Source organism: Bubalus bubalis, chromosome 2 (assembly GCF_019923935.1).
Source record: "Bubalus bubalis isolate 160015118507 breed Murrah chromosome 2, NDDB_SH_1, whole genome shotgun sequence".
Taxonomy (NCBI): domain Eukaryota; kingdom Metazoa; phylum Chordata; class Mammalia; order Artiodactyla; family Bovidae; genus Bubalus; species Bubalus bubalis.
This window is the reverse complement of record NC_059158.1, coordinates 65,786,089-65,803,555: the sequence shown is the minus strand read 5'-3', so window position 1 is coordinate 65,803,555 and position 17,467 is coordinate 65,786,089. Positions and strand designations below refer to the sequence as shown.

The 17,467-nt window shown below is 36.1% G+C and overlaps 1 protein-coding gene across 3 annotated transcripts in view; it reads right to left on the bottom strand.

Moving 5' to 3' along the window:
* Positions 1-17,467, bottom strand: part of NCKAP1 (NCK associated protein 1) — a 108,543-nt gene that overhangs the window by 5,755 nt on the left and 85,321 nt on the right. For all 3 annotated transcript variants that reach the window (XM_025273748.3, XM_006071782.4, XM_025273747.3), the window contains 5 exons: positions 13,277-13,370; positions 8,927-9,009; positions 8,422-8,502; positions 2,714-2,807; positions 74-190 (listed from right to left, as the gene is read on the bottom strand). In XM_025273748.3, the coding sequence (XP_025129533.1) occupies positions 74-190; positions 2,714-2,807; positions 8,422-8,502; positions 8,927-9,009; positions 13,277-13,370 (469 nt within the window). The remainder of the gene's footprint in view (positions 1-73; positions 191-2,713; positions 2,808-8,421; positions 8,503-8,926; positions 9,010-13,276; positions 13,371-17,467) is intronic.

Below are 17,467 nucleotides of genomic sequence, written 5' to 3'. Positions count from 1 at the left end.
GTGTTAAAAAAATACCTACTATATCAAAACTCATAACTCTCCCAATGCCAAAACAATTTTAAACTACTATTACCTTCTATAGCAGGGCTATACTGAGACATCACATTACTGGCCAGTGTGGGCAAAGAAACGGCCACAAACACCATGAGGAGGCAGGCAATTTTATATTCTTCTTCTGGACTTATGTTTTCTAAGGCAGAAAAATTACAAATAACATCAAGGTATTTCTTTCAAGATTAGTTAAGAGTTGATGATCTAAATCAGAAAAAGCACATTTTAATTTTTATGTATTTTACTCTCTATAGAGCTGATTACGATTTTGTTACAAGAAATATAGAATGCATAGAAATAATACACAATAGTATCATCCATTATCAAGCTGTTAAGTATATTTCAAGGACATCTAAAAAAACAGTAAGGCAAAATTTTCTTTTTCTTTTTTAAATTGTAAGGTTACTAGGACTAAAAATATATTTAGAATAACTGGAATCCTAAAATCTTCTACTTGATAACTAATAATAAACTATTTAATAGGAAAATTCTATGTTTCAGTATAGAAAATTATCTCCTAACTTACTGTGCCAAATCATCCAAAAAACTTCAATTTTTTTCTAAAACAGATATACATGTGATCTGATATTTACTATTAAAAAGATATAAATGTGTAAACTGGATTTCTAACCTCTTCATTTTAGAAGACAGGAGGAACCAGTCATAAATGAATATAAGTAACACTGTCCTAATGTTTTAATTATTTATTGTAAAATAATTTATCTAAAACATCTATTGTATCCATATACTAAAATGTGTGTGTTATCTAGGTACTTCACTTATCTGGTACCTGAGAGTCACTCCACTAACTATATATAATTAAGAATTTAACATAAGACAAGAGTCAGAATATATTTGAAAAATCTAGCTGATTATGACTATTCACAATAGCCAAAACATGATAACAATCCAAATGTCCATCAACAGATGAGTGGATAAAGATATGCATCAATAGATGAAGGGAATACTACCCAGCCATAAAAAAGAAGAAAACAATGCCAATTGCAGCAACATGGATGCAACCAGAAATTATCATACTAAATGAAGGAAGTCAGAAAGAGAAAGACAAACACCATATGATATCATGTGGAATATATACCATATAATATATGTGGAATCTAAAACATGGCATGGGCTTCCCTTGTGGCTCAATGGTAAAGAATCTGCCTGCAATGCAGGAAACCCAGGTTCGATCCTGGGGTCAGGAAGATCCCCTGGAGAAGGAAATGGCAACCCACTCCAGTATTCTTGCTGGAGAATTCCATGGACAGAGGAGCCTAACAGGCTACAGTTCATGGGGTCTCAAAAAATCAGACATGACTGAGCAACTAACACTTTCACTTTCAAACAACGTCTTACCATAGCACAGGGAATTATATTCAATATCCTGTGATAAATCACAATGGAAAAGAATATTTATGTGTATAACTGAGACTTTGCTGTACAGCAGACTGGCACAACACCGTAAATCAATTATATACACTTCAATAAAATTTTTTTTAAACCTCGATGATTATAAAAAATACAGCCCTGGCAAATCAAGCTAGTCTCAATAATTATCCATGTGACTATAATGAACATATTGCATAAGTGATGAAACAAAACTAATGTCAAATCAAAAAAGAACTGATGAACTTAGTCAAGCACCATGTTACATCCAAGGAAGTAGGGGAAGGCATTTTAGTACCAGAAACAGATGAAACATTTTACTTTGTGGAAAAAACTAGAATTCTGAGTAATACATTTTAAAGGGCTGATCTTAAAATATTTTAAATATTTAATATTACATAATAATGCACAGACTTTCTATGGTAAGTAGCTCTAGTCCAATTAAAATAGGATATACTTTCATATTTTTTATACATTTAAAAAATTTACGTATTACGGTTTCTTTTTTTGGCTATGCCACAGCTTGTAGGATCTTAGTTCCTAACCACTGGACTGTCAGGGAACTCCCAAGACACCCTTTTCTAGATAACAATGTTTCTATCTATTAGATGATTTCCATCAGCAGACAAACACTTATTTTCCCATCTGAAAAATATCCTTCCCTTGATTTTACTTTTACCTCTAGCTACTACAGTTTTCTTTGCTCCCCTCCAGTAAAACTCTGCAAGAGAGTTGTTTTATACTCATTATCTCTCATTTCTTTTCTCCTATTTTCTCTTCAGCCCTCTTTAATGAGCTTTTTGCCTTTAAAAGGACTCCACTGACACTGCTCTTGCCACACCTATTAATTCTACACAGCTGACCATTTCCTTTCCTCTCAAATGGAAGTGATTCCTTCCTGGTTTTTCTTCTCCTTCACACATCCCTCCTCAGTTTCTCTTTTGGTAGTTTCTCCTCTTCTCCCTGAACTCTTAAACTTGAAGGTGGCCCAGGACTGACTCTGATCCTCTTCACCTCTGCATACTAGATGGGCTTAATAACCTTATCCAGTCTTCAGACTTAAATATCTAATCTCTGTGATGACTGTGCTATAACATAAGCTCCAGAAGACAAGGACCTTGGTATTTTCTGCACTGATATATTCCAACTACCAAAAAATACACAAAAAACTCACTGATATAGGGCAGACACTTGAACAGATAAGTATTACATCTATATTTGTGTTCCCTAGGTTATTTAATAAGACTACTACATAATTACTTATGTATTTTACCTGATTTTTGTGAGGAAAGAGCTACCACCAAGGCAGGATCAATCTCACAAGGTAATCCAGCAGCTGATGATAATTCATACACATTCATTGCAACCTAAAAAATATAAAAACTAGAGTAAGAAACATACCAAAAAATTTCTGAGAAATCTCACTTTAGTAAGAAAAAATACAGAATGTTTAAATTCGAGTTGCCTATAAGAACACTCAATTCAGTCAGTTCCGTTGTTCAATCGTGTCCAACTCTTTGCTATCCCATAAATCCCAGCATGCCAGGCCTCCCTGTCCATCATCAACCCCCAGAGTTAACTCAGACTCACGTCCATCGAGTCGGTGATGCCATCCAGCCATCTCATCCCCTGTCATCCCCTTCTCCTCCTGCCCACAATCCCTCCCAGCATGAGTCTTTTCCAGTGAGTCAACTCTTCGCATGAGGTGGCCAAAGTACTGGAGTTTCAGCTTTAGTATCAGTCCTTCCAAAGAAATCCCAGTGCTGATCTCCTTTAGAATGGACTGGTTGGATCTCCTTGCAGTCCAAGGGACTCTCAAGAGTCTTCTCCAACACCACAGTTCAAAAGCATCAATGCTTTGACACTCAGCTTTCTTCACAGTCCAACTCTCACATCCATACATGACCACTGGAAAAACCACAGCCTTGACTAGACGGATATTTGTTGGCAAAGTAATGTTTCTGCTTTTGAATATGCTATCTAGGTTGGTCATAACCTTCCTTCCAAGGAGCAAGCGTCTTTCAATTTCATGACTGCAAACACCAGGTGCAGTGATTTGGGAGCCCCCCAAAATAAAATCTTACACTGTTTCCCCATCTATTTCCCATGAAGTGATGGGACCAGATGCCATGATCTTTCTTTTCTGAATGTTGAGCTTTAAGCCAACTTTTTCACTCTCCTCTTTCACTTTCATCAAGAGGCTTGTTAGTTCCTCTTCACTTTCTGCCGTAAGGGTGGTGTCATCTGCATATCTGAGGTTATTGATATTTCTCCTGGCAATCTTGATTCCAGCTTGTGCTTCTTTTCCAGCCCAGTGTTTCTCATGATGTACTCTGCATATAAGTTAAATAAGCAGGGTGACAATATACAGCCTTGACGTACTCCTTTTCCTATTTGGAACCAGTCTGTTGTTCCATGTCCAGTTCTAACTGTTGCTTCCAGACCTGCATATAGGTTTCTCAAGAGGCAGGTCAGGTGGTCTGGTATTCCCATCTCTTTCAGAATTTTCCACAGTTTATTGTGATTCACACAGTCAAAGGCTTTGGCATAGTCAATAAAGCGGAAATAGATGTTTTTCTGGAACTCTCCTCCTTTTTCCATGATCCAGCGGATGTTGGCAATTTGGTCTCTGGTTCCTCTGCCTTTTCTAAAACCAGCTTGAACATCTGGAAGTTCACGGTTCACGTATTGCTGAAGCCTGGCTTGGAGCATTACTTTACTAGCGTGTGAGGTGAGTGCAATTGTGCAGTAGTTTGAGCATTCTTTGGCATTACCTTTCTTTGGGATTGGAATGAAAACTGACCTTTTCCAGTCCTGTGGGTACTGCTGAGTTTTCCAAATTTGCTGGCATATTGAGTGCAACACTTTCACAGCATCATCTTCCAGGATTTGAAATAGTTCAACTGGAATTCCATCACCTCCACTAGCTTTGTTTGTAGTGATGCTTTCTAAGGCCCACTTGACTTCACATTCCAGGATGTCTGGCTCTAGGTGAGTAATCACACCATCATGATTATCTTGGTCGTGAAGATCTTTTTTGTACAGTTTTCTTGTGTATTCTTGCCACCTCTTCTTAATGTCTTCTGTTTCTGTTAAGTCCCTACCGTTTCTGTCCTTTATTGAGCCCATCTTTGCATGAAATGTTCCCTTGGTATCTCTAATTTTCTTGATGAGATCGCTAATCTTTCCCATTCCGTTGTTTTCCTCTATTTCTTTGCATTGATCGCTGAGGAAGGTTTTATCTCTCCTTGCTATTCTTTGGAACTCTGCATTCAGATGCTTGTATCTTTCCTTTTCTCCTTTGCTTTTTGCTTCTCTTCTTTTCACAGCTATCTGTAAGGCCTCCTCAGACGGCCATTTTGCTTTCTTGCATTTCTTTTCCATGGGGATGGTCTCTGTCTCCTGTACAATGTCACGAACCTCTAGAGAATTTCAAAAACTTGGCTGAAGAAGGAACTATACAGTACAACTAACTATACTCAACAGCTGACTTAGTACTGTGTATGTGTTGCTGATTATAACTTTATACTATCAGGCCAAACAAAACTTGTATATTTGCAGTGACAAATTCCAATAGAATCATTCTAAACCTATTATTTTTCTTGTAAACATAGGTGTAAGAGCAAGATCAAGCCAAAAGATATGGAAAAAAAAAAGTGAATCAAAATTAATGACCTTATGTTTATGTCCATACTTTAAAAATTACCGTAGTTCAGTGCCTAATCATGTTGTATATCTAAATACAGTAAATTCTTTATTAAAATAGATTTTTAAAGAAGTACTAATTTAAAACCCTATAAAGCAAGTTCTAATGACTAGTGTTTTTTGGTATCACATATGGATCTCAAGGATATTCTGACTGCTCAATATTTCAGTTCAGAAACTACCTAGACAGGATTGCTCTTGATATTACAACAGCTTTACAATCTAGTATAAATTTAACTGTAAAAACCCAGCTATAATACAACGTTGAATATATTTAACTTTACAATGAACAAACAAAAAGTTCTCTGAAAATACTAAAAGGAAGAAAAGGAAGAAATGAATACTTGGGGATTCAGGAATATTTCTTAGGAGATGGCAATTGAATCAGGCTTTAAGATAAATAGATTTCAAAAGGCAGAAATATAAAAGCCAGGATTTTCATTAAGAATAATTACAGACCAAATCAGAAAATGTGCGAAGGTACACAGCAAAATTTGGTCATCTTACAGGATCCGAATGAGAAGAGGGGAAAAGTAACAAAGTGAGGACAGCAAGAGAAGGATGGAACAAGTGCTAAAAGCCTCAAAAATAAATTTGAGAAAACAGCTGAACACCAGACAAAAAGTTTAGAAATAACTTTTTAAAGTCAAGGCTTTTCAAACTACACAAAACAAAATAATCTTTCTGAAACATGAAAATAATAATCTTTAAGAAATAATAATCTTTAAGAAACATGAAAACTTAGAAAATATGGATAAAATAGCTCACTTACTAGATGTGTGTGCATGCATGCGTCCTAAGTCCCCTCAGTTGTGTCCGATTCTTTGTGACCCTATAGACCATAGCCCACCAGGGACCTCTGTCCATGGGCTTCTCCAAGCAAGAATACTAGAATGGGTTGTCATGCTCTAGTCCAGGGGATCTTCCCAACCCAGGGACTGAAGCTGCATTTCTTACCTCTCCTGCATTGGTAGGTGGATTCTTTACCACTAGCGCCGCCTGGGAAGCCTGTTCTAGATGTGTAACCACTGGTAAATATTTGCTGTGATTCAATCAGTGGCTGTATTTCGCTGCCAATAAATTTTCAAAATGAAGACTGTGGATGCTCATAAGGTTACTAACCTTTCTATTTAAAACAGGATATTAATTAAAAAAAATTATAACCCATAATTAACATCCTTTTATAAGACTTTTTAACATCAATTTTAAAAAGCTGAATTTAGCTTTATTTAAAACACAACAACTCTCATTTCATTGGTTTTTTCATTCTGCTTATGACCATGTATTGGAGAAGGAAATGGCAACCCACTCCAGTACTCCTGTCTGGAAAATCCCATGGACTGAGGAGCCTGGTAGGCTACAGTCCGTGGGGTGGCAAAGAGTCAGACACGACTGAGTGACTTCACTTCACTATGACCATGTATAAATAGCTATCAGTTTAAGGAAAAGGCGACTGACCTGCATCACCAAGAGCGGCCTGGAGAGCATCAACCAGGGCCTGTGGCGATGACGGACAGTGAGAAGGTCCGGTGAGGCCAGCAGCATCCGTCTGGCCCACCCGCCCAGTTTGCCCTCCGGCCATGGACACGGTGGGGCGATGACTGGAAGACCCTGGCTCCCTTCCCCTCCCTGCTTCTTGTGTGTGTGTGTGTGTGTGTGTTGGGCGGGGGGGGGGGGGGGGGGGGGGGGTTGTCCACCTCTGCCACCCCCGCCCCTCTCCTGGACAGTCTGCCAACCACCCACTCCTCCCGGAGGAGGGACTGAGCTACTGTGCGCCTGGAAGTGGAGGTTGGGGTGGGGGTGAGCAATCCCTCCAGACCTGGGGAGCTCAGGAAAAAGTCTGCCTTCTCTTAAGCTTTCATTTGAATATTGTGATCTGGTTTTTATTTCAAAATATAAAAAAGCAAACCCAACTACAATGGCCTTTTCACCCTTCTTACACTTTGTAACCTATCTCAGTCTCACCTCATTGCTCCTCTGACAGCACTCTGTTACTACTGCTCATTTCATTCATATTGTCTGTTTTTGTTTGTTTGTTTGTTTTTTAAGAAACTTGAATTCAACTTGTCTATCTTTTTCTACTGAGTATATATATTATATAAATTATACATACACACACACACATATGTCAGGCTAACTCGTTTTAGTTTACTTTTTTCTCTGAAGCCCTGGAGTTCTACAAGAGAGATATTTTGAGACTGAAACACTTGTGTGCCTGGACTAGGAAGATGCCCATTGGGTTTGTATTTCTTTTTCGTTTTGGCTTCTTCCCATACCCCATCCATCCGGTGTTTCCCACTTCACATTTCTGGCTCTTATTTTTCTTTTTCTCCTTGTTTCTAAGCATTTGAAGACCCAACCGTGCTCCTAAATCTTGACTTAATTTATATAGCACAAATGTGTGGGAGACATGAGAGTTGGACTGTGGTTTTTTTTTGGGGGGGGGAGGGGTCTGTCTGAGATGCAGATTGTGTCTTGAAAATGATGATTATATATGCAAAGCCTCTGCCCTGCCCTCCCTCTTTTTTGTGGAAACACTTCCCCACAAAAAAGTCACAGTGAGGCTTCCTGTAGGGAGCAGAGGAGCTGGAGCTGGCTTAGAGAGGCCTGGGGCCCTGGTGTGAAGAGGAGGAGACTGAAATTCATGTCTTATGGCTATTCTGTTAATAAAACAGGTGTTGGTGGGTTTTTAAAAATTCTGTTTCTAAATGGAGGAGCAGACGCCTTTCTTTATTTTGGTGGGGGTTGGGACTTGTGGCTTTAAAAAAAAAATCACTTCTGAGTAGGATGTATGTTTTTCTGTTGGGGTTTTTTGTTTGTTTTGTTTATTTTTTTAGAATCCTCCACAGCAACACATGAGACCACGGAGTTAAAGAAACCCAGAGACCTTAATCAATTAATTGTACTGTTTGTGAATTTGTATAAATAATAACAAAGATTCTCTTAAAACATTTACATTCTTATAGTAAAAGGTTAAACTGATATTTATATAATAAAAGAGGAAATATGAAATATGTTTTTGAAAAAAAAAAAAAAAAAAAAGGTGACTGATATTAATTCATTTTACATTGCTATAGGTGATCAAGGAAGACTGACTTTTAAAATGCCTATATAGTATTTTGGTGCTGAGCTTTCAAAGATGCATTTTCAAAGCCAAAAATGTTAACACATTACTTCTAAACTTTATAATAGCTAAGGATTTACTAAATTTCATTTCATATATAAGTTAAATATGTCATTTTAGAAACAGTAAAATACAAATAGAAGTTTTACTACCTTCATATCCGTTTCCCTTGGAATGTGATCCTTGAAATCTTCAATTGAACTGACAAGAAAAGGAATGTGGTAGGACAAGACCTAGGCAGGAAAACAAGTAATTATTTCTTAAAGGCAATCTCTAAATTTATGAAATGTTACCACTCAACTCCTTTCAGCTTTCATAAAATTATTTTACTATGTCTATTTGCATATGATTTTCTAATGTACCCATTAATGGAATGCATTTGATGGCAAACTGAGTATAGTCAAAATGGAAAATGCGTTAATGAAGAAAAAGTTGAAAAAGTAGCACAATACCCAGGCAAGTTGTATCTTCTGAATTATATCACCAAAACAAAAAATAGTAACTATGATTTCTATATGCTTTATTTCACATAAACTATGAAAACTGGAATTTTAGTTATATTACTGCCAACTATAAATGGTAAAAGTTACTTTTAATTTCTGGGAAATTAAAAAGGACTATTTGGCTATAGAATATGTACTTAAAATGGCTTCTTACATCTCTTAGTGCTTCCTGTGCCAGTGATCGGAAGGATAAAATTACACCAATTATTGTCATCCTCTTCAAGACACTGTCAACAGCTAAGTTTGAAGGAAGGAGAAAAGAGAAGAGAGTGAATTGGATTCTTTCTTAACCTTGGAAAAACTCTTTGTCATAAAACCCCATGATAAAAGGCACAATTAAAAACAATTTGATTACAACAAATGATTAAAGAGGCAAAGGTATTGAAAGTTGATATTAAAACTAAGGAAATTATTGTTTACTTTCAGTGGAGTACATTGTTCTTTAAAATGGCTTAGACGGTTCATCAGAATCTTGAAATAACAATATAAGTAGCCTCCTGTATAACCCTATCACAGTAATGGTAGAGGTAGGAGGGAGGAGAAGCAAGACTAGGGAAAGAAGAAGCTGCTGATCAGAGTGGATCCTTAAAATCAAATGGCCCTGGAACTAGGAGATGCTACATGTTAAGGTCCAGAGTCCAGAAACAAAAAATAATTATGTAGATCATAAGCAATAAGACCAGGTTTATGAAGACTATGAATGGATTTGATCATTTACATTTTGGTTAGAGAACATTATTCTGAAATTTATTACTATTATATTAAAAATTAAAACTTGGTTAAATAAAATCAAGGGAAATTAGGATTAGAAGGATTAATACCTTCATTTTTAAAAAGCCAACATTTATTGAATTACTCCTCATACACAAGGCACTATACTATGTAGTAAGAAAGCAGATACAAGTAGAACAATAACCTAGACCTTAAGTAACAATTTAAAGGCACTGTCAAGAAAACTAAGAAAACAGAATCCTATTTATATGAAACATACATACACACACGCATATTTGTATATATATAACAAATTGCTAGACAGATGTATAGAGAAACTGTTAACTGCAGTTATACTTTTGAGCAGTAGGAATGAATTATTTTGTTTTGACTTCCTACCTCCTGTGGGGTTTGTTTAAATCTTTACCATAAGCATCTTGTATTACTACACATGAAAAAGCATAAAATAAACCAAAATGTGATGAGAATCAACATAGTAGTGTTAACAAAACAATGTAAGTCACAAATACAAATTCCACATGAGCAAAGTCCTATTAATCTTTTTATCTATCTATAGGACTCAGCAGAGTGCCTAAGACCCAGAACACAAGAGGATGTTTAATGAAATGATTAGTCAAGAAATGAGACTAGGAAGTTGTTACTATCCAGAAAAGATGAAAGAAGAGTAAAAGAAAAGATTTCTCTAAGAATATGTCATCCAATTTATGGGCATTCAGGAGGAGTGAGAACAAAGGGGCATGCCAGTCTAAAAAAACAGGCCAGGAAACCCAGGAAAAAGAATCCAGAGAATAAGGTGAGCAATCAGAAAATAAGTAGTGTGATACAATCATATACTTCCCAAAGGATGTTACCCAGAATTTAACAAAGTTTGCAAAGACTGTATCTATAAATTCCTCTTAAACATGCACAATAACAACATATTAAAAGTTCTGAGAAACTTCATAGTAAGAAATCTTGTTTAATTTATAGTTTCAATAAATAAAATAAACTTGTTCAAGTCACACAGAAATTCTGAAAAACTCAAAAGTTAATTGCAGACTGCCTCCCAATTCAGAGCCTTTTGGAGGGGGGGGGGGTGCCCACACTGTGTGGCTCGTGAGACCTTAGTTCCTCCACCAAGAACTGAACCAGGGCCACAGTGGTGAAAGGACCTCACCACTAGACCACCAGGGAGCTCCCCAGAGCTGCTTTTAATCAATTACATAGCTTTTTCTTTTTAAGGGTATTTAAAAGAATATGTTAGCTGACTATGAAAATCAAACTGCTACAAAAGTACATCAATTTAGCACAAAGGTAAAAACGAGATTAGAGACAGAAGAGTATTCTGGAAAATAGTTCAACTCAAAGAGTAGCTTTCTCTATCCCCTAAGTAGATCACTCTTTAGCAGACCTTTTATTTTTCCAAATCACACAAAATATTTTGTTTCATTTCAACAAATAGGAGAGTTAAAAGTAATAGTAAACATGCATTGGACACTGCAGTGGGTTAGTTGCCTCTAACCAGATGATACAGTCAGAATGTTGTTTATTAGCATGAAATTCAGGCCAGTAAGGCCAGTTGGGTAGTCAAATGAGTATTTAAAAGACAAAGAAACATGAAAAACAAAAATAATAAGGATAAAGTAAAGCATACTAGAAAATATAAGTATACAGTAGACCAATGAAGAAAAGAGATCAGATAGGGATTTAAATAATAGTATTCATTCACACTCTTCTGTATAATGCTACCAAGTCAATCTTTTTCGTTTTAAAATTTTCATTTCCTAAAGTTCCCAAGAGTAAACCTGACTTTTCCCCCTTTCAGTGTACAGTTCTAGGAAAAACTTTTAACATGTGTAGATCTACTTATCATCACCACCACAGTGGCAATGTTTCATCACCTCCAAAACCTCTTTTGCTGCTTTCCCTCTAAAGCTATGGCAAAGGCTGATCTGCTGTAAAAGGCAACCTGAAATGTAGTTTAGTGGGACATTTTTTTGCTTTTATTTACTTTTGGCTGCTCTGGGTTTTCATTATTGTGCATGGGCTTTATATCTAGTTGCGACGAGTGGTGGCAACTCTTTGCTGAGGTGCTTGGGCTTCTCGTTGCCGTGGTTTCTTTTGTTGGGAAGCACTCGCTCCAGGCATGCGGGCTTCAGAAGTTACGGAGTGTGGGCTCAGGAGCTGTGGCTCACAGGCTCCAGCGCACTGGCTCAATACCTGCAGCGTATGGGCCTAGCTGCTCTATGGCATGTGGGCCCTTCCTCCCAGACCAGGGATCAAACCATGTCCCTGCATTAGCAGGTAGATTCTTAAATCACTGGACCACCAGGGAAGTTCCTGTAGTTTAGTTTTATATTAATTTTTATTAAATAAGTTTGTATTTTTAAAAGCAAGATAAGCTAGCCTAAAAAAGTGATTCTCTAAGTCATTTTATAGTTTTATAAAATTTGATATAGCTGCAAAACACTTAAAAGAAAAATATCAAAGGGGAAGTACATAAACTCTATGCATGTCTTTAATTTACTTCAGGATTATCTTTTATTTGGGAAAACAAACTCTGGTTTTCTCAAATATAGAAAGTATTTTATTCAGGATTTCACTAAGTCTTTAAAGTTGGAAAGGCTTTTAAACTGAATCAATAGGAAGTGTGATTTTTAGTTTTTAATTATAACTCTGAGTTCAAGGACAAAAAGCAGATGAAATTAACTCAAGTGGATCTAAAATAGTTAACTGGATAAACATACTTTATTAAACACTTAAGACTCACTGTTATTTCACAATATATCTTGAATAAAGAATCAGTATCAAGAAGATATATAAAAAAATTTTTTAAGTTGGAGGCTCAGGTTTTCATGCAGTGAATCCTAGGTTAGCAATACAAAGGAACAAGTTACTGATTCACTTAACAAAGAGAGGTGACTCTCAACAAAATACACAAAAGAGTATACACTGTATAAAACAGAACAGGCAATCTTAATTTATCATTTCTATGGTGATAGAAATGAGATCAGTCATGGTCAAGGGGTATGAAACTGACTACAAGGAATCATGAGTTTTCTGAGGTGAAGAGACTGTTCTTCCATGGGGCTGCAAAGAGTTGGACATGACTGAGCGACTGAACTGACTGACTGACAGACTGATCTACATCTTGACTGTGGTAATGGCTATGTGGATGTATGGCAGTGGTGGTTTAGTCGCTAAGTCGTGTCCAACTCCTGCAACCTTATGGACTGTAGTCTGCCAGGCTCCACTGTCCATGCGGATTCTCTAGGCAAGAATATTGGAGTGGGTTGCCAGTTCCTTCTCCAGGGGATCTTCTCAATCCAGGAACTGAACCCAGATCTCCTGCATTGCAGGCAGATTCTTTACCAACTGAGCTATGAGGGAAGCCCATGTGGATGTATCCATCTGTCAAAAACCATCACACTTGTTCACTAAAATGCACATTTTACTTATATAAGCTGTATCTCAATAATGCTGATTTTTAGAAAGTTACAGACCCAAAAGTTAAATCTCCTTTGGTCTAAATTAATGTAGATTAACTTATTTAATGGGTTCATGAGTTAACTGATAATGATATCGAATATTTAATATGTGATACTAAGAGTATGGTTAAAAAAAAAATTATGAAACAGATAAGCCATTCACTTAAAAGATCCTTTCATTGCTAAAATGTTCTAGTGAAGAATGCTTTTCAAAACTTACTACTTATATTTACATCTGAGCAAAAACTAATAAAGACTGAGTTTCAGGGTCTTCTTAATTCTTATAAAAAGCATGAGTTACCCACACGATAATCTTTTAAAGAGGGCAGCCATCTGGTCGGGTTTGTCAAAGCTGGTCCGCATTTGTGTTAGCACATCAACATTCTCCACCACAAGTTTCTGAGGAAAAAAAAAAACCAGAAAAGAAAGATCCTAGGTCAGGCACAGACTTCCTTATGGTTGATGAGATAAGAACATGCTTGGCAATTACAACTGGCAAGTAGAAAAAAACAATACAGAAAATCCAGATGCTCTATGCTTTGTTTTTGTTGTTTTCATTAAAAGAATCTTAAAATTAAATAAAATTAATGTTTTCCTTCAGCTTGCAAATTCAAAAGGGAGGAGTTCAGGAAAAAGCAATAAAGATAAGGAGTAGGATAAAGGATTATCTTATGCTTAGACACAGTACAGCACCTACAATAAAAAGCAGACACCGAAGTGGATATAGAAAGCAATAAATTCCAACCAAAACAAAAAGAACTTGCTAAAGTTAAAGCTGGCTAAAGATAGCCTAGAGCTCATCACTGGATGATATACATAAAAACAGAGGAAGAAAACCACAGGGGTATGGTACCACTTCATAAAAATTATAAACAGAGTAAAGTTTCCCAGCAGTAAACAGAAATGTCAACATCTACCTCCTCTTCCAAGACCACTGAGAAAAGGGAAGAGAGGGAAGGGAGTGAAGGATAGCTAATTAAGAAAAGTACAACTCATTAAAGAATTCTTTTCTTAAAAGCAGTACTGGAAAAAGTAATTTCATTTAAAAATTATAACTAAAACAAATATAATTAACTTTATTCTGGCAGAAATAATGGATCTGTATATTTGGAAAGCCTGGATATGTCAACTCAGCAGGTCTGGGTTTGGAGATGTTGCAAGCACACTGTTAAAATGCCACAGGAATTGTGTTAAAAACCAATGGCCGATGAAAAGAGACTTAAGGGAAGCATAAAAAGACTATATGGAAAATTCATAAAAATAATTTTTCTTATACCAGTATGAATTTAATGTTTCACTTTGGATTATTTTTGCTTTTACTCATATTCAGATGATCAGTTCCAGTCACAACTGTTTGCTAAATTCAACCTCTACAGTGTCTAATTAGAGAAACTGCCTGCTCTGAGGCCAATTCAATACTTGTCTCATCAGTCAATACACACTCAAATATATGCCCAAGCTTGACAGTGTTCATACATCTTGAACATAATATCACGTATCAGTGAATCACAGACAGCATTGAGTTTTAAATGCACCATTATTTTATGTGTCATTAAGAAAAAAACTCTAATAATTAAACTGACACAATATTTTCTAATCATATAAGACACATATAATTTCAGAAATACTAATATAGGGTAATTTTGTTTCAGAATCAATAAAACAAAATAGTAAATATTTAAATAGATACAGTGATCATTTTTAACGTCCTCTACTAGACAATTTACAATCCCATTTACCCTGATCCAAATGAGGGAGGTGAGAGTCCACAATTTCACAAGTGAGAAAACTAAGGCTCAGAGAGGTTAGGTAACTTGCCCAAAGTTACAGATATTAAACAGTGGAATTTCAGGTATGTCTGATTTTAAAATCCATGTTCTTAAACTCTAAAGAAATGGTTGTTGATCTTCAGCATGCATCTGAATGATCTGGAGGACTTGCTGGGCTCCAACCCCACACGTCCTAATTTAGCGGGTCTTAGGAAGAACCAAAAATTGTGCGTTTTTAATTAAGATTCAAAGCAAGGCTGCCTCTGCTGATCTGGATACCATACTTTAAAAACAATCAGCATAAAGTATTTAGCTGCACATTACTCTTGAAAAGCTAATGATGTCTCTTCTTCAAAGTATAGTTTATATAAATTTCTTTTCTCTCTCAATTGCATCCTGAAACAGAGTTTTCTATACATTTAAAGCCATGATGAATGATTATCTCTGACAAAGGGCCCCAAAGCTGGAAAACTAATACTAGGAATTGTAACTAAATGATTTGAAACAACCTGAGATTAATCAAGTGAAACAAATCAAGATTACTAAAAAAAAAAACAAAAACACGCTGGTTTTCTGTTCTAAAGTGTTGAATTCTTGGCACAATTCATATTTAAATTTCTTACTTCATTTGAAAAAAACACCTTCTAGGACTCTGAAGAACTACAGAAGAAATGATCTGTAAAATGTCAAAACAATTCTTCTAGCAGGACTGGAAGAAGAAATTGACTTGATGGGCACAACTCCAAATACCCCAAGAATTTTAGTAGGAATGCAGACTGGTTTTCTTCTACAGAAAGTAATAAACGCGTTTTATTATTAGTACACATGCATAGTGTTGACTATGTCTCTGACATGATTTATTCACAACCATTAAATATAGAGGGGCTTCCCTGGTGGCTCAGCTGGTAAAGAATCCACCTGCAGTGTGGGAGCCCTGGGTTGGAAAGATCCCCTGGAGAAGGGAACGGCTACCCACTTTAGTATTCTAGTGAAGAATTCCATGGACTGTATAGTCCATGGGGTCGCAAAGAGTCAGACATGACTGAGCGACTTCCACATTAAATACAAAGAAACTTTTCCTTAAATTTATTTTATTGGCCCACAAACTTATTCTGAAACAAAAAGGTCCTCAGCTAAAACAGAAACTAAAACAGTCAATTAATGTAAACTTTAAGATAAAAAGAAGATGCAGCCACATAATATTTATGTCAGTTTAAATATTAAAAAAAAGACAATTAAAGCTAAAAAGTTACAGAACTATCTTAAAAATATTATAATCTCCCAAAACAATGTACTCATTAATTTTAAAAAAGATTAAAATGCTATACTGGCACCATTATGCTTTAACGTGCAGAGTGTGAGTTAACAATCTTTTCCAAGGAATATTTGATAATATCAGAAAGTAATGTAAATATTCATACTCTTTGATTCACTATCTGAAATTTTTCCTATAAAAATGTTCAAAGAAGTATATAAACCTCATGAAATGCTGATTAAATGTAAAAAAATCTCTATATATGTCTAAACTCTGCTTCTTCCAAAAATCCACTGAAATGAGGAAAAAAATTAAAAAGGCATAAATCTACAATAATAAAGGAAACAACAGAGGAAACAAGACCTAATGAGACAGCCCAACAAATTTCTAGAAGATGAAAACTGGAGCAAAGAATATGTAGAGGTGAGAAATTTGAGTAGTTAAGTTCTTTTAAGGGAGATAAAGCACAGAAGGCAAGTTAATGGAAGCCTTGGAACCTAGGGAGGGCTCAGAAATTATAGGCAGTGGCATAGAAAGGAAGACTTGCATTTGATAACAAGAGGGTCATTATATGCCTGTCTGGGCATCTTCCACACCCAACTTCTCAAGTGATGCTGACAAGAGGACGCTACATTCAGGAATATCAGGTAAAGAAGGTGAAAGACAAATTAAGCAGGATTCCTTTCCACTCCCACTTTGGGTAGGCTTTGTCTTGGGTTTTGATTATAGAGCTCCTTGCTCCACAAGACCCACAAGACTACAGCTGGATCTTACAAATCTTACTTCTAAATTAGCAAATGTCTTCACATCAAAAGTGGCTTCCAGGGGCACTTCCCTGGTGGTGTAGTGATAAGGATCCCTGCTTCTACTGCAGGGGGCACAAGTTGGATCCCTAGTTGGGGAACTAAGGTCTAGAAATAAACACCTCACTGTCTTTTTAGCTCTTCTTTGGAAGATGTCTGTCTTCCTTCCTCTCTTCCTATCTATCTAGCTCCATTTTTTAAAAAAAGTTGTCCTTAAGGTAAGAACTGACCTAAATAATCTAGCCTACCCGTACTGGAAGCAAAAATCTGTGTTATTTCTATTAATATAATTTTATAAACTCAGTATTCTAAGCAAAGTAATTTTCAGGACACTGAAAATGCAAAATAAAATTAGAATCAGCACTGATAAACAAGTACGAGGAGATTTATCTCAATAAAATACAACAGTGTAAAACAAACTGAACTTGTCTATATGAAACACCATTATATTATGACCATAATATTTCTTATGGAATAAAATATAAGAATACACACTAAGTAGGCCTCAGTACACCGAGGCTGAGAAAACAAAGTTATGAATAATACCTCCAGTTCTTAATAACACACAAGTGGTTAAATTCACAGAAATCTGAATTACAACTTGGGATTGGTGAGAATGATCTCTAAGAAAACCACCGGAAAGCGCTGTGCAATCCCAGATAACTAAAT